This window comes from Bos mutus, chromosome 3, assembly GCF_027580195.1.
Source record: "Bos mutus isolate GX-2022 chromosome 3, NWIPB_WYAK_1.1, whole genome shotgun sequence".
Lineage (NCBI taxonomy): Eukaryota > Metazoa > Chordata > Mammalia > Artiodactyla > Bovidae > Bos > Bos mutus.
This window is the reverse complement of record NC_091619.1, coordinates 87,269,103-87,290,662: the sequence shown is the minus strand read 5'-3', so window position 1 is coordinate 87,290,662 and position 21,560 is coordinate 87,269,103. Positions and strand designations below refer to the sequence as shown.

Sequence of the window (21,560 nt, the reverse complement as noted above, 5' to 3'; positions counted from 1 at the left end):
TCCCTAGAAACTGACTGCCAGCAAGTTGGAAATCTCAACCACAGAGGGTCCTTTTTTGAGAGCACCGCCTGCTCTCTGTGCTGCCCTCTCGCCCCAGGCAGAACAGTCATTTAGTGTCCTTTGGGTTGTGATGGTTTTACTTAAGGAGCAATTTACTGAACACTGAAAAGAGAAGGGCTGAATAACTTCTTTGAGTCACTTTATAAGCTTTCACCCTACAGCATGTGATGTAAACTCCTCAGCCAACGCAACCATTTTTAGTTCCTAGGTTTGCTTTTCATATTAGAGTCCCAGCTGCACAAAAAAATAGTAAAAGAAATCAAAGACAGCACTCTATATGCAACGGAGGGAGATCGGGAAGCAATTTTACAGGTGTTCAGTGATTTTGTTTTGTTTTTTAAAGAAGAGATAGCAGCTCCTATCTGGTTTTCTGTCTATCCAGTATCTTCTCTCTCCAATAACAGCCACAGAAGTCACCTGGAAGATCTGCAAAACCAATAATCCTCAGAGGTATCACCATCCCCTCTACCATGGCCCCATCACCATACCACATGTTAAGCTACTTGGACCCCTGCAACAGGTGCTTTCCAGATATCACCTTCTACTAACCAGGCTGGGCAGGTGTTACTATCCCCATTTTATGGAAAAGAAAGCTGAGGTTTGGAGAGAGAGAACAGTTTAGAGATTAAAAACCATGCTGTGATCACTAAGTATTAGAGAGATGCAAATCAAAACCACAGTGAAGTATCACCTCATATCAGGTAAAATGGCCATCATCAAAAAGTCTACAAATAACAAACACTGGAGAAGGTGTGAAGAATAGGGAACCCTCTCACACTATTGGTGGGAACATAAATTCATACAGCCACTATGGAGAATAGAATGGAGGTTCCTTGAGAAACAAGAGTTTCCATATGATCCTGCAATCCCACTCCTGGGCATATATCCAGAACAGATGAAAACTCGAATTTGAAAATGTTCATGCACCCCAATTTTTATAGCAGCACTATTTATAGTCAAGACATGGAAACAATCTAAGTGTCCATCAACATACTTAAGAAGATATGCATGTACAATGGAATATTACTCAGCCATAAAAAGAATGACATATTGTCATTTGCAGCAACATGGACGGACCTAGGACGTCCCAGGTGGCTCAGACAGTAAAGCGTCTGCCTACAGTGCAGGAGACCTGGGTTCAATCCCTGGGTCGGGAAGATCTCCTGCAGAAGCATGGACCTAGAGATGATCATTCTAAGTAAAGTAAGGCAGACAGAGAACGACAAATAGTATATGGTATCACTTATAAGTCAGTTTTCAATTCAGTCCCAATTCTTTGGCAATGCCAAAGAATGTTCAAACCACCACACAATTGTACTCATCTCACATGCTAGCAAAGTAATGCTCAAAATTCTCCAAGACAAGCTTCAATAGTATGTGACTGAGAACTTCCAGATGTTCAAGCTGGATTTAGAAAAGGCAGAGGAACCAGAGACAAAATTGCCAACATCTGTTGGGTCATGGGAAAAGCAAGAGAATTCCAGAAAAACATCTACTTTTGCTTTCTTGATTATGCTAAAGCTTTTGACTGCATGGATCACAAGCAACTGGAAAATTCTTACAGAGTTGGGAATACCAGACCACCTTACCTGCCTCCTATGAAACCTCTATTCAGGTCAAGAAGTAGCAGTTAGGACCAGACATGGAACAACAGACTGGTTCAAAATTGGGAAAGGAGAATGTCAGGGTTGTATATTGTCATCTTACTTATTTAATTTATATGCAGAGTACATCATGCAAAATGCTAGGCTGGACGAAGCACAAGCTGGAATCAAGATTGTGGGGAGAAATATCAATAACCTCAGATATGCAGAACTAAAGAGCCTCTTGATGAAAGTGAAAGAGGAGAGTGAAAAAGTTGGCTTAAACCTCAACATTCAAAATACTAAGATCATTGCATCTGGTCCCATCACTTCATGGCAAATAGATGGGTAACAACGGAAACAGTGACAGACTTTATTTTGGGGGGCTCCAAAATCACTGCAGATGGTGACTGCAGTCATGAAATTAAAAGACGTTTGCTCCTTGGAAGAAAAGCTATGACCAACCTAGACAGCATATTAAAAAGCAGAGACATTACCTTGCTGAAAAATGTCCATATAGTCAAAGCTATGGTTTTTCTAGTAGTCATGTATGGATGTGAGAGCTGGACCATAAAGAAGGCAGAGTGCCAAAGAATAGATGCTTTTGAACTATAGCGTTGGAGAAGACTTTGAGAGTCCTTTGGACAGCAAGGAGAACAAACTAGTCCATCCTACAGGAGATCAATCCTGGGTGTTCATTGGAAGGACTGATGTTGAGGCTGAAACTCCAATACTTTGGCCACCTGATGCAAAGAACTGACTCATTGGAAAAGACCCTGATGCTGGGAAAGATTGAAGGCAGGAGGAGAAGGGGACGACAGTGGATGAGATGGTTGGATGGCATCACTGACATGATAGACGTGAGTTTGCACAGGCTCTGGAAGTTGGTGATGGACAGGGTAGCCTGGTGTGCTGCAGTCCATGGGGACGCAAAGAGTCGGACATGACTGATCAACTGAACTGAACTCACTTATAAGTAGAGTCTAAAAAATAATACAAATGAATTCAAACACAAAACATAAACTCACAGACATAGAAAATATGGTTACCAAAGGGGAGAGGGAGGGCTGACAGATAAATTAGGAGTATGGGATTAATAGATACAAACTACTGCACATAAAATATATAAGCAACAAGGATTTACTGTATAACAGATAATTATACCCAACATCTTATAATAACCTATAATGGAATAAATTTGCAAAAGAATCACTATGCCATATACCTGAAGCTAATGTAATATTTATTGTAAATCAGGTATATTTCAATAAAAAGCCACATTGTGGACTTTAGCATCAGGTAATCTGTTTTGGACTGTGCCCTTTTACTCTCAGTGAGGCCATGTCCAACTCAATCACCTGAGTTCTCATCAATAAAATGGAGACAATAGTAGAGCTTACTTTACTGCTGGCTATTAATTTAGACCATCCTTGTTAGAGGTTATCACAGTGCCTGGTGCCTAGCATGTTTTCTATAAACGCTAGCTATTATCATGATTGCTTTTACTATTACTGATGTTGTTGAAGTTTGCATCATTATTAAGAGGTAAATTTGGATTTAAAAATCAAGTCTGATTCCAAAACTCAAGTTCTTTTCACTCCACCACATTGGGTCAGACCCTCTTCATACATTGTTTTGTTTAGTTTCCCACAATACTGCAGTGGAGAAATGGTTAACTTCATTTTACAGATGAAGAACCTAAACTGGAGGGGCCAAGTGATCAAAGATTAATGAAAGATTGATTTAGACCTTTAGACCTCAATCCCTGGTTCTTTCTAGCATACTACTGCAGCCTCAATTTTTGTCTGAAAACAGTTAAGATAAATACAACTGAAGAGTATATGCAAGGCCCTTCATCTGGGGCAGAATTTCTTCATCCAAACTGATGCTCAGCAGTCTTTATGCTTTCTAAATATGTATTCTTCTAATCTGCTCACTAAACCTCAGGATCATCTTTCCTCAAAGAGCTAGTGAAGTCAGAGCCTCTTGTGAGAGGTTTACAGTAGCAATTAGTTACACACTGATCCCTGACACAGCTCCCAATTTCCTTTACCTTGGCAGGGGGCCAAGGATGCTCTCTGTAACCCAGCTGTTTCCCAGGAAAGAGGCATCCTTGGAGGAAACCATGAACTGACGGATTTACAGAGAAACTGCACGCTGTAGTAGAAAAACACTAAGGGAAGCCTGGGTTTCTCTTTCGGCTCTTACACTCCATAAATGTGTCTTTAGAGACAGGCTTTCTGTATCTCTTCCCCACCTGTGAAATAAGACATGGTGATTTACAGCATGAGAGTTAACTAATGCCTTCTACATGACTAAGAGGCTGAAGAACACTAATCTCTGTTGAGCCTGCCTTGTTCATTTGTTAGCTAATTCAATCAATAATTATGAATCCCCTGGAGCAGAAGTGAACCCAGGCTGCCAAGCTGCACACTCCCAGAGGCATTTGTCACATTATGATCACACAGACCATTCACAAAGGCTACCCTGTGGACAGAGTCCCCTGGAGAGGTGCAACTTGGTGGCTCCACTGCAGATACAAGTGGTGATCGTGGTGAACAAATGTACTCTGTCCTCATGGGACTTACTATAAGCAGCTGGACTGTGGTAAAGGTCACCTGAGATCATTCGGTCATTCACTAGTCAAGTGCCTATTATGTACTAGGTCGTGTTGAAGGCATCATACTACAGGATATTATCCACAGCTTGTTTTCTCCTCATTTTTACCTGTAAATTCTTACTGTCCTTGAAGCTTCCAGACTTTTCTCCAGTGCACCCATTGCACTGGATACGTCTCTCTCTTTTTTAATTCACCCTTGGGTGTTCTAACAGTACCTGAAGCAGAGAAGGCAGTAAATATTTGTTGAAAGAATGAAGGCATCCATGCTTCTGCACACATTTCATCCGCTGCCTGGAATTCCCTTCTCCACTTTCCTTGTCTGGAACATATGTATTGCTTGACTCAGATCACTTGCAACTTCATGAGGAAGCCTTCTAACAAATATGCAGTGAGAGTGCTCACTCCTCTCTGCTCCAAGAAACCCTGTACTTCTCTCAGTTGCAGTGTTTATTACAATTACTGTCTTCTCCATTTCCCCTTTCCTCCCTAGACTAAGAGCTACCTTAAGTGCAGCAATAGGGATAAGCACATGGGCCTTGGGGTGGAGAGTCTTAACTTAGAACCCCATCTCTATGAATTATGGCTCTGTCACTTTGACAAAGCTATCTCAGTTTTCTGTTCCCTATTTCTGGGTGAGTAAGTTGAAGATACAACTATTCACATCATAGAACTGCCATGGGCATCAAGACTGGCCCAGGGCCTGACACAAAGGAGGCCTCCAGTAATGATATTGTGATGAGAAGGGTTGTGATGTGAATAAAGAGAATGAGGAGGAGGAGGAGGAGGACACTGATGTTGATGACTATGATGATTGTGGTGATTTTTATGATGAAATGAATGTCTGTGGCAAAAAGCACATGCTTAAGAAATATGTACAGAATTAATCGGCCTGCTGGTTTCAGATGAAAAATTGCATTTCTGAGAGGTGGTATTCTAATTTCCAGTGCTTCCATTTTGACCTTCCTCTTCCGCATTCACTGACCTGAAGTATCCATGGATTTTACCCCTCGGTTCTACTTCTCCTCATTCTGTGAAATCTCCATGTGTGTGTATGCTAAGTCACTTCAGTTGTATTCAACTCTTTGCAACTCTATGGACCACAGCCCTCCAGGCTGCTCTGTCCATGGGATTCTCCAATCTCCTTATCCCTCACAATTCTTCACCTGTGCTCCAGCCCAGCCAGCGAAACTAGTTCAGAACAATGGACAACACGGGACTCACCCTTCAAACATTCAGTTTGGCTTTACTTATGCTTAATCCACGTTTGCACTCTGTTCTGAAGGTTTCTCTAGTAAGTAAGTGTGTGCTCAGTCCTGTCCATCTCTCGACAACCCCACGGACTGTAGCCTGCCAGGCTCCTCTGTCCGTCCATGGGATTTTCTAGGCACTGGAGAATACTGGAGTGTGTTGCCATGCCCTCCTCCAGGGGATCTTCCCAGCCCAGGAATGGAATCTGCATTTCTTAAGTCTCTTGCTTTGGCAGGCAGGTTCTTTACTACTAATGCCACTTGGCAAGGAAAAAAATGACCAGGCAGCTAGATGGAGATGGCCTTGTACTGATCTCATGATTTCTGGGTCAGACTGTCACTTAGCTCAGGGATACTATCTTGAGAAACAGGCAGAATAACTGCAATGCAGAATAATGGGAATGTAGCACTTAATGGAATATTAACTGAGATTTTTCTTTGGATTATTGACGAGAACATAATAAGGTTTTAATAACAAATGATGCTGGCAAACAAAAAATAATCATTGACAATTGCTTAACTCCAAGAGAAGAAATATGATAAATAGAAGAGAAGTGGTCTAGCTGATTTTTAAGGTGTAACACCCTGGATCCTTATGAAGAATGTGTGGGCTTTTGACTTGTTGAAGTCAAACTGAATAGAAAAATAATATCTGAATCAGCCCAGGATTGAATATGTCACTCTGTGATTTTTGAGAAGTCCCTTAATTTCTCAGAGTTTCAGTTTGTTCATCTACAGAATGGGACCCTTGATTTTGAAAGTCTGTTGTAAGGGTTAGAAATCCCTGATTCTAACATTTGATGCTGATCACACAGTAAGCAATTAATAAATTTACATTGACTAAAGGAATATGTATACATGAACTTTGTTAATCATAATCTTATTCAACCATATAGAAACTGTTTCTCACAAGTACTTATCATGGCTTGAGGAAGTTAATTATTCAATATATTTATTGTGTAAGTATATACATATTATATATATATTGAATAAGCATATTATTCAATAATTATATAATAATTCAATTATTATTCAATAACATATTGAATAAGGTAGTTATTCAATATACTTATTGACCAATTAAAGATACAAAATCACATTCTTTTTGGGTGATACTGGAAATATAAATAATTCTATTTATCCTATCTACCCCATGAAGTTCTTATAAATATCATATAAAATGAATTATAAGGACACTTTGAATAAAGTAAAAAATAAATGGAATGCAACACAGATTTAAGACATTAAATATATATAAATGCCATAGATCTGACACAAAAGGATTTTCCACATAGAAAGAGCAGTTAACCCTTGGAATGGGCTTACCAAAGAGAATAAGCAATTAGCTTAGGATTCCAGTATTCACAACACAGCACCTGCCATGTGGTGGATACTCAAAACTAGATACTAAATTAATGAACAGATGAATAAACCTCATGGTGGGGGGGATGAAGTAAAAGGGAGTGGCTTAAAGCAGGACTCATAATGATTCTCCAAAGCTCTATCTGAAACCTTGAAATAAGCATAGCCACATACCCACTGGGTCATAAGCAACTTGAGGAAGGGGAGGAGGACTTACTTAATTCAGCATCTGCTCTATTCTTCCTGCCACCCACCTACCACCCTACTCTTCACCCAGAATTTATCTAGTGCTGTGCGGAGGATGCAGTCTTCAACAGAGGCACACAAGCCCCTATCTTTTCCTTTGCCTCATGTCTCTTTGTTCCCAAATATGCCACTTTTCTGCCTCCTTCATATATGCTATTCCCCATGCCTGGAATAGGGCTTCCCAGTGGTCAAGAATCCACCTGCCAATGCAGGAGATGTAGGTTCAATCAATGGGTCGGAAGATCCCCTGGAATAGGAAATGGCAACCCACTCTAATATTCTTGCCTGGAAAATTCTATGGATAGAGGAGCCTGGTGGCCTATAGTCCATGGGGTTGCACAGTCAGACATGACTGAGCACGCACATGTGCCTGGAATGCCTTTCCCTCCCCCATAGCCCACTGCCCGGTGAACGCTTTTCAACTTTTAAAACCCAAATCAGAAGTTACCTCCCTTGGGAGAGGCTTTTCTGCCTCATCCAAGTCAAGTGAAAAGATTCTCTCTTTTTCCTTAGTTATTTGAACATAATGTCATTGTTCATATTATAACTGTCACAGTGTATTAAAAACATGCTATTTTTATAGATCTTCTCTACTAAACTCAGAGCAATTTGAAGAGGTCTAAATTGTATTTGAGGTTTTGGTCCCTCAGGCTCCCCTCATAGCTCAGTTGGTAAAGAATCCGCCTGCAGTGTAGCAGACCCCGGTTTGATTCCTGGGTCGGGAAGATCCACTGGAGAAGGGAGAGGCTACCTACTACAGTATTCTTGGGCTTCCCTGGTGGCTCAGCTGGTAAAGAATCTGCCTGCAATGTGGGAGACCTGGATTCAATCCCTGGGTGGGAAGACCCCCTGGAGAAGGGAAAGGCTACCCACTCCAGTATTTTGGCCTGGAGAATTCCATGGACTGTATAGTCCTTGGACTCACAAAGAGTCATATACAACTGAGCGACTTTCTTTTTGGTTCCTCAGTACCTTGTCTGTTAAATTAAAGATCTCTGGGGTCAGATGGATTCAACGCTGGGATCAGCTTAACAGTTTTGTGGTTTTGGGGGCTAGTCACTTAAACTCATTGAAGCCCACTCTCACCAGCTGAAGACAGAAACAGTAATGGTACTCATCTTTGCCAGACTGCTGTGCAGATTAGACTATATTATTCAAAGGGCGGGCTTCCCTGGTGCCTCAGACAGTAAAGAATCCACCTACAATGCAGGAGCTGCTGCTGCTGCTGCTAAGTCGATTCAGTCATGTCTGATTCTGTGCGACCCCATAGATGGCAGCCCACCAGGCCCCGCCGTTCCTGGGATTCTCCAGGCAAGAACACTGGAGTGGGTTGCCATTTCCTCCTCCAATGCACGAAAGTGAAAAGTGAAAGTGAAGTCACTCAGTCGTGTCCGACTCTTAGCGACCCCATGGACTGCAGCCTACCAGGCTTCTCCATCCACGGGATTTTCCAGGCAAGAGTACTGGAGTGGGTTGCCATTGCCTTTTCCGACAATGTAGGAGAGCTGGGTTCAATTCTGGGGATGGGAAGATCCCCTGGAGAAAGGCAAGGCAACCCACTCCAGTATTCTAACCTGAAAAACCCCACAGACAGAGGAGCATAGCAGGCTCAGTCCATAGTGCTGCAAAGAGCTGGACACGACTAAAGCGACTTAGCACAGCACATTCAAAGGAAGAGCTAGATACAGTGTGGCTGTGTTAGTCACTCAGTTGTGTTCATGCTTATCTTCCAAAATGTTATCAACTGGAAACCCACATACATGCTCTGAAATAAGACTTTTGGGGTATACGGTACTTGGGATAGACTAGGTTTTATTGTAACGAAGCAACTCCTCAATCTCAGTGGCTTAACCTAAAGGTCAGGGTGGGTCAGTCGGTCTCTCACTCATACATACACATATACACACACACTACATGTTCAACAGGAGCTGGTAATACTCACTGAGGGACCCACCACTAGTGATGTCATCCTCTCAACACATGACTTGGAAGTCAGAGAGCCAGAATCTGAACCAAATGTTTGACTTGAAGCTGTTAGATGCTCAGTATTGACTACAATCCTATATTTGGAGTTCATTAGCCAGAGAAGCATAAAGAAATGCATAAAGCATATGCAAAGCATAAAGACTCATAAACAACATTAAGTTGCTTCAGATTCTACTTGGGGCAAAACAGTGGGTTTACCAATAAAGAAGAAGAAAAACATCACTAATCCTCTTAACCTCCCCCATGAACCAGAAATTCTTCGCATGTCTCAAAGTGGTAACTGAAGACTCTGATTCCACCCATCGTTTTACAGATGAAGATACTGAAGACTTGTCCAAAGTCACATAGATTTCTTCCCAAGGCCAAGCTGTTTCTCAAAACAACATGTTTCCTAACATTTTGAGTGGGAGAACTGAAGCAGAGAAAGACATTTCACGTACATCTGTGAATCATTTTCATAAGATATAGAAAGAAAAAGAAAGTGACGTCACTCAGTCGTGTCCAACTCTGCAACCCCATGGACTGTAGCCTACCAGGCTCCTCCCTCCATGGGATTTTCTAGGCAAGAGTACTGGAGTGGGTTGCCATTTCCTTCTCCAGGGGATCTTCCTGACCGAGGGATCGAACCCAAATCTCCCACATTGCCGGCAGACGCTTTACCATCTGAGCCACCAGGGAAGCCCCAACTGAGTGGAGGATGTGATATATTCAGAGAGTATTCCAACTTTTCAGATGGAAGAAAAACAGGTCCGTGGAGTTAATGTCCCAAGGAGCAAAGCTTAACTTTGAGCCTCTGGAACTCTGCCCAGGTTCCTAACCTAATCTACGCCACCTCCTCTGGGAGGATGCAGCCCTCTCTTCATCAGTGCCGGTGGCATGGAAAGGCAATACTGGAATTCCTTATCCTTTACAGTCCCCAGTTTCACACAGGAAATGTTCCCAACAGTCTAAAAGTTGAATATTCTCTCCTAAATCAAACTTGTGAAGCCAAAAGTCGATATAAATTTGTCTTTGGCACTAGTAAAGATATGGGAGATTTATACCCCATGAAGCAAAGATGAACGCCTTCACCAGCTGATATTTTAAGGAGTTAACTGGAAAGCACTCAGAACAACATATTCAGAAACAACTTTTCAGATGAAGGATGTAGCCAGGATCTATTTTTCTGCTAGGAGATTTCTTACTGGTTTTCATTGTGAATCCATGCTATGAGGAGATGTCTTGCCTGAAAGAGAGGCAGGAGGAATGGTAAGAATGTTTCGACTATGCCATTTCCCCTAGGGGTTGTATACTGCCGAAAATGCTTTTGTTTTTCTAAGCAGAAAATGTGGCTAGTTGTGTCCTAGGGTTTCCTAGTGTTGGTATTGGGATGCCTTCCCGTTTTCAGCCAGCTCCGTCCTTTTCACACCTTGACACCACTATTCATTCTGTAGAGTTTCTGGGAGAGACGAACTCTTACAGAATGTGTTCTTCAAAGCTTCAGCTTCTGGGTTTGAAACCCAGTGCCACCACAACTGGCTGTGTGACTTTCAGCAAATTGTCCACCCTCTCTGGGTCTCTCATAATACTTGAGACCTCCAGGGAGTGCCTACCTGCCTAATGACAGTGCCTATCCTAGAGGGGCTGAGAGGTAGTACATAACGAGCTCTAAGAGTCATGGCTGATGTATCTAACTGTCAGCGTTAGCCACTATTGTTAATCATGACAAGAGTGAAACCCCAGAGAACTTCTGTTTTCTCATCTGTAAGATGGGGATAGTATTTCTCACAGATGATTTGTGAGGTTTGAACAAAACAATGCATCTAGACACAAGGAGTGGCACAGAGTGAGTGCTCCACCAGTATTATCTTTCTTCCTTTCTGGAATATAGGTCAACAAAACAGTCACTAAGCAAGGGATGGGGGTGGGCACTAAGAGGGAATTAAGAGCTCAGAGCTGGTTAGCACAGAACTGGTAATTCCTTTGTTTCTGAGAACTATAGTTCCAGACATTAGGGTCCTTGTCCATGACACGTACACCAGAATGAAGCAGAAATATCTTAAGTTCTTCCTAGGGTCTCCACCACCCAGCCTAAAAGTGAATAGCAGGTTAGACTAAGAGTACCCGGATATTGGGCTTCCCTGGTGACTCAGATGGTAAACAATCTGCTTGCAATGTGGGAGACCCAGATTCGATCCCTGGGTTGGGAAGATCCCCTGGAGTAGGAAATGGCAACCCACTCCAGTATTTTTGCCTGGAGAATTCTGTGGACAGAGGAACCTGGTGGGCTACAGTCCATGGGGTCACAAAGAGTTGGACATGACTGAGAAGCTAACACTTTCACTTTTCACATAGATGTATTTGATGCTTTTTTTTTTCAATATGTCATCTCATTCATATAATCCTGTTTAATAAGTGAGGATGGTGAGTGCAGCCATGAAATTAAAAGACGCCTGCTCCTTGGAAGAAAAGTTATGACCAACCTAGACAGAATATAAAAAAGCGGAGACATTACTTTGCCAACAAAGGTCCGTCTAGTCAAAGTTATGGTTCTTCCAGTATCATGTATGGACATGAAAGTTGGACTAAAGATAGCTGAGCGCCAAAGAATTGATGCTTTTGAACTGTGGTGTTGGAGAAGACTCTTGAGAGTCCCTTGGACTGCAAGGAGATCCAATCAGTCCATCCTGAAGGAAATCAGTCCTGAATATTCATTGGAAGGACTGAGGCTGAAACTGAAACTCCAGTACTTTGGCCACCTGACAGAAAGAGCTGACTCATTGGAAAAGACCCTGATGCTGGGAATGACTGAAAGTGGGAGGAGAAGGGGATGACAGAGGATGAGATGGTTGGATGGTATCACCAACTCAATGGACATGAGTTTGAGTAAACTCTGGGAGTTGGTAATGGACAGGGAGGCCTGGTGTGCTGCAGTCCATGGGGTCACAAAAAGTTGGACATGACTGAGTGACTGAACTGAATAAAAATATATTTTTATAATTTTTAAAAAATAAAAACTGAGGGTCCCTCCCCATCTCCCTGGGTAGACCGCAGCCTCAATGCACACAAGCAGGAGTGGCAGAGACTAAATTCAGATCATGATCTTCAGACTCCCAATTCAGTGCCCTTTCCTGGGTACCACAGCTTGGGGGAACGTCCCTAGGCATTGTACTCAGAAACAGCATTGGGTACAAAATAAAACACAGGAGACTTTGGGGTGATATTTTTAAGGATGTGGAAGATGGACCTCTGTCCTGATCCTTTAAGTGCTTAAGGGAAAATGCTGGTTTGTTCTTGTATATCAACTTCGAATTGTTAAACATTGTTCCCAAGTATGATTTCCTTATTCCTACCGAAGATCACACACTGATCTTTAAGGTGAGCTCTTGACTGGCTCACACAAAGTAGAGAGTGCTTTGAATTCTATGTCTCCTCTGCTCAAATTTTGGAATGGGGAATGTGATAATATCAACAATTCTGAATATTTTTATGGCATTCTATTATTTACAACAGTACTTTACAGACATTATCCTATATAATCCTCATGGACAAAATATCAGATAGGTATTATTAGACACAGAGAAAAGAACACTGGGTCTCAGAGACGTAGAGTGACTGGGATGATAGGCCTAGACTTGAATTCAGGTGTACTTTTTTTAATTGCTTTACAGAATTTTGTTAGTTTCTGCTAAACATCAACACGAATTGGTCAGGTGTTCTGTTTTAAAAATTTTGAAATATCTCTGTCCAAAAAACCATTCAATACGACCATACTTGAACCAAAGGTCAAGATGACTTTGAGTCAAATATATCTGAGTTTGAATCTTGAGTCTGCCTTATCTATAAAATGGAGAAGATGAAAACGGTAAGAGTGAACACTAAGAAATAAAAACTAACTTTTTCCAATATTATAACCCCAAACTGCTTATTCTGGACTTCCCTGGTGGTGCAGTGGATAACAGTCTGCCTGCCAATGCAGGGGTCATGGGTTCAATTCCTGGTCTGAGAAGATTCCACATGCCTCAGAGCAACTAAGGTTGTAGACCACAATTACTGAGCCCCTGTGCCACAAATTACTGAAGTCTGTGCACTCGAGAGCCCGTGCCCCACAGCAAGAGAAGCTACCACAAGGAGAAGCCTGTTTACCATGACAAAGAGTAGCCCCTGCTCCCTGCAACTAGAGGAAGCCTGAGCACCGTGGTGAAGGTCTAGCAATTTTTAAAAATAATTAAAAACAAACAAAAACTGCTTATTCTTTCTGAAGCACATAATTTGTTCACTTGCCTATATTTAGTATGTCCTAACAAAATATGAGTATTCGTTTTGAAAAAACTTCCCAAGACTTGAGTATTTTAGAGTTTTACAGATGAGAAAAACCAAACCCAGGGCTCAGTGATCAGAAAGGAATACTGACCACGATCCTGAGATCATTTCACTCCATTTCTCAAGCCAGGTGCTGATAAATACTTCTCAGATTTCTTCTTTGAAGAGCTAAGCACAGCTGTCTTTTTTGATCATCAGAACAACAACATGTCCCAAAATCCTTCCCAGGTTGATGGGGGAAGGGCACTGTATTGAGTATTCAAGTGAACTCTCTTAACTTCCCAGTCAGGTCCATGTAAGAGCTTGCTAGGCCTGCTCTGAAAAGGTACCCCTGACTGTGTGACTCAAAACAACAGAAATGTGTTGCCCCATGGTTCTGGAGGCTGGAAGTCAAAAATCAAGGGTCATTGCTTTGGTGCCTTCCGAGGGCTATGAGGGAAGGGTCTGTTCCCTTCTCCTTGGCCTGTGGATGGCCATCTCCATGTTCACAAGATGTTCTCACTTTATCTTCACACTGTCCTCCCTTTGTGTGTATCTCCATGTCCATCCCTCCTTTTCATAAGGACATCAGTCATATTGGATTAGACCTGCCCCAATGACCTCACTTTATCTTGGTGACTTCTGTAAAGACTCTATCTCCAAATAAGGTCAACTTCCGAGGCAGTGGGGGTTAAGACTTCAACATACGGGACTGGGGGAGGGGACAGAGTTCAATTCATAATGGTCCATGTATTATTACTGGGAAGTGAAGTGAAAGTTGCTAAGTTATGTCCAACTCTTTGAGACCCAATGGAGTATAGAGTCCATGTAATTCTCCAGGCCAGAATACTGGAGTGGGTAGCCTTTCCCTTCTCCAGGGTATCTTTCCAACCCAGGGATCAACCCAGGTCTCCTGCATTGCAGGCAGATCTTTTACTATACCATATCACTATTTTAGCTTGTAGAATTACCTGCCCTGTGACCTCACTGAGCTGACCTAAGCCCTTTATATAAAACTCAGCTGACTGCTGAGAGGTAGATGCCATTCTCCCCTTTATAGATGGGGTAACTGGGCACAGAGAGATAGGTAACTTGCTCAAAGACAAACAGCTAGTAAATTGTGGAGCAAGAAACTGAAACCAGTTGGGCTGCCCCAGAGCCCATGCCTTTAAGCCTCAGGCTGTGCTACCTTTGGGATCTCACAGTCCAGACCTGGGGCTGGTCAAAGGGCTGGGAACTTGCAAGCTGGAGAAAAACCAATCATGACCACCCAGGAGCAAGAGAAGGCTTCTCAGGAAGGTGATAGCTGAGCTGAGTATTAATGAAGTGACAAGATTCTAGCAAGAGGAATGTGCATGGTGCAGAACAGGCTGGAGCATAAGGGATGCAGGACCAGGAGGCTTAAGTGGGAGTACCTTGACCTTGTCAGCCAGGTGAAGCCCCTGGGCTCTGCTGCACAGGCAATGGGGGACAATTTGAGGGGATCTGGCAGGGGTGTGACATGATCAAACTCGCCTGTTAGAACCACTTCTCCAGTGGAGAAATGTGGACGCCTAGTTTGGGGAAGAGAAAGCTTGACTCAATGTCAAGGTAACTGTGGGTAACTCCAGGGTACAAGCTGCTGGTTAAGACTGAACATCAGTCCTGCAGCTGTGCAGGTCACTTCATGTTTCATGATCAAGGACTACACAACACTGTTTAAGAGGCCTCTGCAGCACAGCTTGTCTGCAAAGATAGAAGGGAGGTGACCAGTCTTAAGGCCACCTCTTGGAATTCCCAAGAAGCTTCACCCAACCATCTGATCTGAATCCCTGTGCACTCCACTTGTCCAAGGACAAGCTCATTAACAACAGACCATCTTCACAGCAATATCTTTCTCAGTGGGCCCACCCCTTTCCAGATGTTACCCTGCCTCATGACCTATTTATTAAGAATCAGAATATTCAGAAAAAAACCCTGAAATCGTTCTTGAGGGCTTGCTAAGTGGTCTCACTTAGCATTCAGAACCTGGGTTCTAGACAGAACTGTCAAAAATAAGCCATCTATGACCTTAGGACAGTCCTATGACATCAGAGCATGACAAGACTACAGGGCTGTGTTTAGTCCCATCCCAGAGGTGCTGGCCCTCAGTGGCTCCCTTGGTCTCCAGCATGAAGTACATCTGTGTTCAAGGGATTCAGTTGTTGTTCAGTCACTAAGTCATGTCCGACTCCCATGGACTGCAGCACGCCAACCTTCCCTGTTCTTCACTATCTCCCAGCGTTTGCTCAAATCCACGTCCATTGAATTGGTGATGCTATCCAGATGCTGATGTTTCAGTATCTGGCTCCAATTTACTTCTTGGGATTTGGGTCTTCCCTTGTCCCTCATCCCTGCCTACTCCCTCCCCTTTCCGTCCTTCCTCTGACATGCATCTCAGATACTAGCTCCTCCAACAGACCCTGGATGGTCCCACTTAGGGTTAGGTCCCCATTCTTGATGCTCCTGGTAAAACCTGAGCCTTTCTTCATCACCCTACTTTTCATTAATACTGCAATTGTCTGTTTTCTTGACATTCTCCCCTGCCAAACTGAGCAACTAGAGGACATGTATGACAGACTCCCCTTTTAGAAGTTCTAAGCTAGGGCCTGACTCAGAGAAGATCTTTGGTGATCTTCTGCTGAACAGTGCAAGAGGAGAGCCTAATGATCTGATGCTAGAGTTTACTCTCAAAAAATAACAAGATCATTTAAGAGCATCCACTATGTATAAGGCACAGCCGAGAAGTAGTTGCAAAGTGTGTGACTTTTCCCTCCTGGGCTCCAAGTTTCCCATCTCTAAAACGGGAGTCATTAGACTAGCTGGTCTTTGAGAAATCTACCAACTCTTACATTTTATTATTCAATGGTTGGCTCAAGTCACTTGGCTAGTAAGAGGCAGAAGGAAACATAAATACAGGTATTTGGGCTCCAATGCCAACGCTCAGGAGAAGGCAATGGCACCCCACTCCAGTACTCTCGCCTGGAAAATCCCATGGATGGAGGAGCCTGGTAGGCTGCAGTCCATGGGGTCGCTAAGAGTCGGACACGACTGAGCAACTTCACTTTCACTTTTCCTTTCATGCATTGGAGAAGGCAATGGCAACCCACTCCAATGTTCTTGCCTGGAGAATCCCAGGGACGGGGGAGCCTGGTGGGCTGCCGTCTATGGGGTCGCACAGAGTCGGACATGACTGAAGCGACTTAGCAGCAGACAATGCTCATTCATCAAGAATTCAGGTACCACTTTCTAAGCTCCCCCACTGACAAGCAATCTCAGCTTAAAAATGCTAGGATTCTCTCTTGCCAAGACTGGGGAACTACTCAGCTGAGGGAAGGCACCAAGGTAGAACTTCATCAACCTCTGAACTATGTAACAAAGTATATTTTTAAAGAACTCTCTAGAGCCTTATATCCATGAGGGAGAATGATACTTTTATAACTAAAATAAAGAAAAAATTAATAGTTTCGGTATCTACTGTTGCAAAACAGACCTCACAACTGAGTGGCCTAAAACAATAACCATTTTTCCTTATCTCACAATTTAGCTGGGATAGAAATTTGAGCTAGGTTCAGTAGGGTGACCCTTTTGTTCCACAGGGTGGTGATAAAATTGCCACCAGTAAATGGGCTGGTCTGCAGAACCCTGGTTCTTTGTCATGCAGGAATGCTGGAAGGCTAGGTTTAACAGGAACTGTCAACCAGAGCCGACACGACTGAGCGACTTCACTTTCACTTTTCACTTTCATGCACTGGAGAAGGAAATGGCAACCTACTCCAGTGTCCTTGCCTGGAGAATCCCAGGGACGGGGGAGCCTGGTGGGCTGCTGTCTATGGGGTCGTACAGAGTCGGACACGACTGAAGCGACTTAGCAGCAGCAGCAGCAGTCAACCAGAGCAGCTGGTTGACAGATGTCTCCATAGACCTCTTACATGGGGGTTAAGGGCTGCAAGAATAAGGGTTCCCACAAACCAGGTAGAAGCTGCATAGTCCTTTACGACACAGCCTCTAAAGTCACATAATGTTACTTGTGTCACAGTCTATTGGCCAAACCAGTCATGATTCTGCCCAGATTCAAGGCAAGGGAACACAGACTCCACATCTTGATGGGAGGAATGTCAGAGAATGTGTAGCCAAGTTTGAAAACCGCCACAGCAACATATACTAAATGCTGCTATGCACCCAGCATTATGCCAAGCAATGAAAATTTTTTATGTTAATCATATTCCTAGCTGGGCCTCCCCCTCAAACTCTAAACTCAATATCTGTCTACTCAGCCCCTCAACCTATAATTTACTATGTCTAAAACTGACCCCCTGGTCTCCCTGCAAACCTGTTCCACCTTAAATCATCTCATTCAATGTCAACTACATTCTTCAAGGTGCTTAGGCTTCACACCCTAGCGTGGCTTTCTTTCACATTTTTTGTTTCATCCATCAGTTAATCTTGTTAAATCCACCTTTAATACATATCCAGAACCTAACCATTTCTAGTCACCTTCATTGCTAAGACTCTGGCCTGAGCCCCCATATTCTATTGCTTGAATTCAGGCAAGAGCCTCCTAACTGGTCAGCCAGCTTCCAATCCTGCTTCTTCTACCATCTAGTTTCTAAACAACAGCCAGGTGATCCTCTTAAAAAGCAAGCTGGATCATTCTCTTCTGCCACTCATTACACTCAGGTGCTCTCCATCTCACTCCAAGGAGCACCTGGAATTCCCACAATGGCCTCCAGCATCCTACGTGACCTGACCTCTACTTCTTCGCACGCACTCTCTCCTTTGATCTCTCCATGCTGGGCATCTTACTGAGCCCTTGAACACATCAGACAAGCTTCTGCCCCAGGGCCTTTTTGCACTTGTTTTGTATCCCTCTGCAGAGCGCTCTTCCCTACAAGATCCACAGCACCAAAGTCCTCACCTGCTTCAAGCGTCTGCTCAAATGGCACCTTGTACTGATGCTGTTCTTGAAACTATCCCATTTAAAATACCAGCCTCTCCTGCTCACTGCCTCAGAGTCTTCAAACTCTGCCTTACTCTGTGCTTCTACACTGAGTTCACCACCATTTGACCTAACGTGTGTGTGTCTTCACCAGTAGAACACAAGTTGTATGAAGGCAGGCATTTCTGGCTGGGTCATTGCTGCATCTGCAGCCCCTGAAGGAGGCCTAACAACACAATGCAGGTGCTTAGTTATGCATATGGACTGGTGTTTTGTTAGCTTTACAACAAATCCTTTTAAAATGAGAAATAACCCATATTTCTCTTTTGATCTTTTTCCCCCCTCTTTCTCTGAGCAGAAAACATTGCATAACCACATCAGCTTATCCCATAACTGCATTATCTTATCCCATAAAAATGCCATGAGCTAACATGCCCTTTGGTACATTTTTCTCTCCAGTTACCTAACATTCCCCCATTTTCCAGTTGTCATCCTTGCCGGCAATGCCTGGCTTATAGTTGGCACTCAATATTTGTTACTGACAAATCACAGCCCGTGCTTTGGCTCTGCTGCTTACCAGCTGTGTGATATTGGGTAACGAACAACATTCTGTTTCCTCCCTGTAAGAACTGGGGCAGAAAGCACTGACCTTGACCTCACTGTGTTGTTACCTAGATACACTGAAACAATGGAAGCTAGTGCATACCCCTGGCATATCAGAGAGGGCAAAATATAAGTTTGTTTCTTTTTATTCACAACCACACTGGATCTATTCACCCTGGCATTTTCCCATCAATTAGGAGTTTCTCAGAAATTGCTAAACTGTAGGATAGGGAGAGAATTCAGAGGAGGGGAGACAGACAGAAACCATACCAGCGTGCCTTTGCTCTCTCTTCCAAAACTCAGCTAGCTGGAATGGAGGGTCAGCCACAGAGACATGTGTCCACTGCCTTGGGACCAAAGGGAGCTTCTTCTGATCGGTGACCACTAAAATGGGTCCTCCATCCCCACGTACAACCAACTTCTGGGAAAGAAGTGCCTGACTCACAGAAGAAAATAACTTGACTCCAGATGCATAATAAAGAAGACAATGAAGGTGAAACACATCATTGCCCTGCCCCCTTGTAGAGAAACTGACTTATTTTAGAGAAGTAGGAAGGCGGTGGAGAATTAGAAAAGAGGAAAATATGGTCAGTCAGGTGAAAAAACTCTCCAACTAGGCAAACAGGATGTGGCCATCCATCCAAGCAGAAGGGAAGTTCACCTGCTCGGTGCAGGGCACTTCCCCAATTTTTGTTTTTTTTAACAAACACCTCCAATCATCTCACTAGTTATTCTAGTAGTAATCCTATTTTACCAGTGAAGAACCAGAGGCTAAGGAAAATGAACTTACTGGCCCCAGGCCATACAGCTTATAAGAAGCAGAGCCCGCAGGAAAACCGCAAGCCACAGAAGAGCCCCTGCTGCTACTGCTACTGCTAAGTCGCTTCATTCGTGTGCGACTCTGTGCGACTCCATAGACTCCCCCGTCCCTGGGATCCTCCAGGCAAGAACACTGGAGTGGGTTGCCATTTCCTTCTCCAATGCATGAAAGTGAAGTCGCTCAGTCATGTCCGACTCTTAGCGACCCCATGGACTGCAGCCTACCACGGTCCTCCGTCCATGGGATTTTCCAGGCAAGAGTACTGGAGTGGGGTGCCAGAAGAGCCCCTGCAGCCTGGCAAAGGACAAGCAGACAGAGACCAACACTCACTGACACCCAGGCTGGGGGCTGAGTCGGGGGAGGGGAGGTTAGAAGCCTGGCTCACAGCGCTGGAGGTAGAGTCCCTCACGCCACCCCTCCTGAGACCCTTGCCCTTCAGCCTCCAAGGTGGCACAGGACAGGTACACACACCCCTTTTCCGCTTCCCACCACACCCCCGCCAGGCCAGGCCAGTGTGAGCTGGACGGCATGAAAGTGTACTCCTCTCCAGGAGGCGGGGTGCACAGGCAGCCTCTCCCCATGCTTTCTGCCGGGAGGAACTGGACGCACAAGAAAGCCCACGACCAAACCCGCCACGACTTACCGCTTCCATGACTTTCTTCCGAGGTAAAGTCTGGGAGACAAAACCGGCTTCCCAGAGCTGGATCCTAAGGCCAAGGGCACGTTTGGCTCTGCCAGCGCCTGCCAGGGAGCAAGCGCTTCCCCTGGCCGCCGCCGCGGAAACACCTGCGCTCAGGCTCCCCACCTGTCCCACCTGGGCGGCGGCTCCTCCCTCTGCTGGGGTTGGAGCGCTCTCGCCCGCGGCGGGGCGCGCGCCGGCCTCCATCCGCCGAGTTCGCAGGACCGGCACCTGTAGTGGGCGAGGGATCTTTCCGTCCAAAGATCCGCAGACTCTGGCGCTTCTCAGCCAGCGGCTCTGCCCGCTGTTCTCTCCCAGGCTGGTCCGCCCGTCGCCCTGCAGGGAGTTCACGCTGTGCCCTCGTGGGAGTAGCTGGTGAACAAGGCGGCTGGCGGGGCTCCGGTTAGGGCAGAAGGCTCAGGTCATACAAGGTAATTTTTCTCGGTCACAGTTTCCGCCCCACTCCAGCCCTGCAGATGGGTGCTTTCCCTCTTGTTAACAACGGGGAAGCCAAAGCCCAAAGGGGACAGAGCCATCCAAGCTCACGGGGGATTTCAGGGAGCCAGAATGAGAGCTGTTAGAGCGGGACACCTGTTTTGGTCAGGCCCTATCTGAGCATGTGGATACATTATTCTACCCAAATCTTCCATTCACCCTGGGGAGGCTTATAATCCCATTTAAAACGAGAGAAGGAAACAGGATCCAAAAACCTGCCCCATGGTCACATAGGTGGTAAGTAGAAGGCTCAAGGTTTCAACACAGGTCTGGCTAATTCTAAAAGGATTTTGTTTTCTGGCTTCTGTGTGTGTGTGTTCGGGCTTTTGTTTGTTTTCTGACAGAGCTGGTGCTGGAAACCCAATCTCTGGTTGTTCAGAGCTCACAGCTGTCCTGGAGTGGGGTGGGTGGGGGGCAGCCAGAAGCTTGTTCTCTGTCTCAAGTACAGTCAGTGTGACTTTTCTTGCTTTGTTAGGCCAGGTTCCCAAGAAGTGAAAAGCCTGCCCTACCCTGTCCAGAGAAAAGGGGGGGTGGGGAAGCAGGTGAGAAAACTCAGTTAAGTGCCCTTTCTTCTAACAGGTGGCTCCCAGACAGAGCTGATCATCTCAGCTGCCAGCTGTG

The 21,560-nt window shown here is 44.6% G+C and overlaps 1 protein-coding gene across 2 annotated transcripts in view; it reads right to left on the bottom strand.

Annotated features, from left to right (window-relative positions):
* The window catches only part of FYB2 (FYN binding protein 2), a 123,738-nt gene extending 102,843 nt beyond the window's left edge, over nt 1–20,895 (bottom strand). For both annotated transcript variants that reach the window (XM_070367964.1, XM_070367963.1), the window contains exon 1: nt 20,409–20,895. In XM_070367964.1, coding sequence (XP_070224065.1) covers nt 20,409–20,651 — 243 coding nt within the window. In that variant the 5' untranslated portion in view covers nt 20,652–20,895. The remainder of the gene's footprint in view (nt 1–20,408) is intronic.
* Between the last annotated feature and the right edge of the window lie 665 nt (nt 20,896–21,560).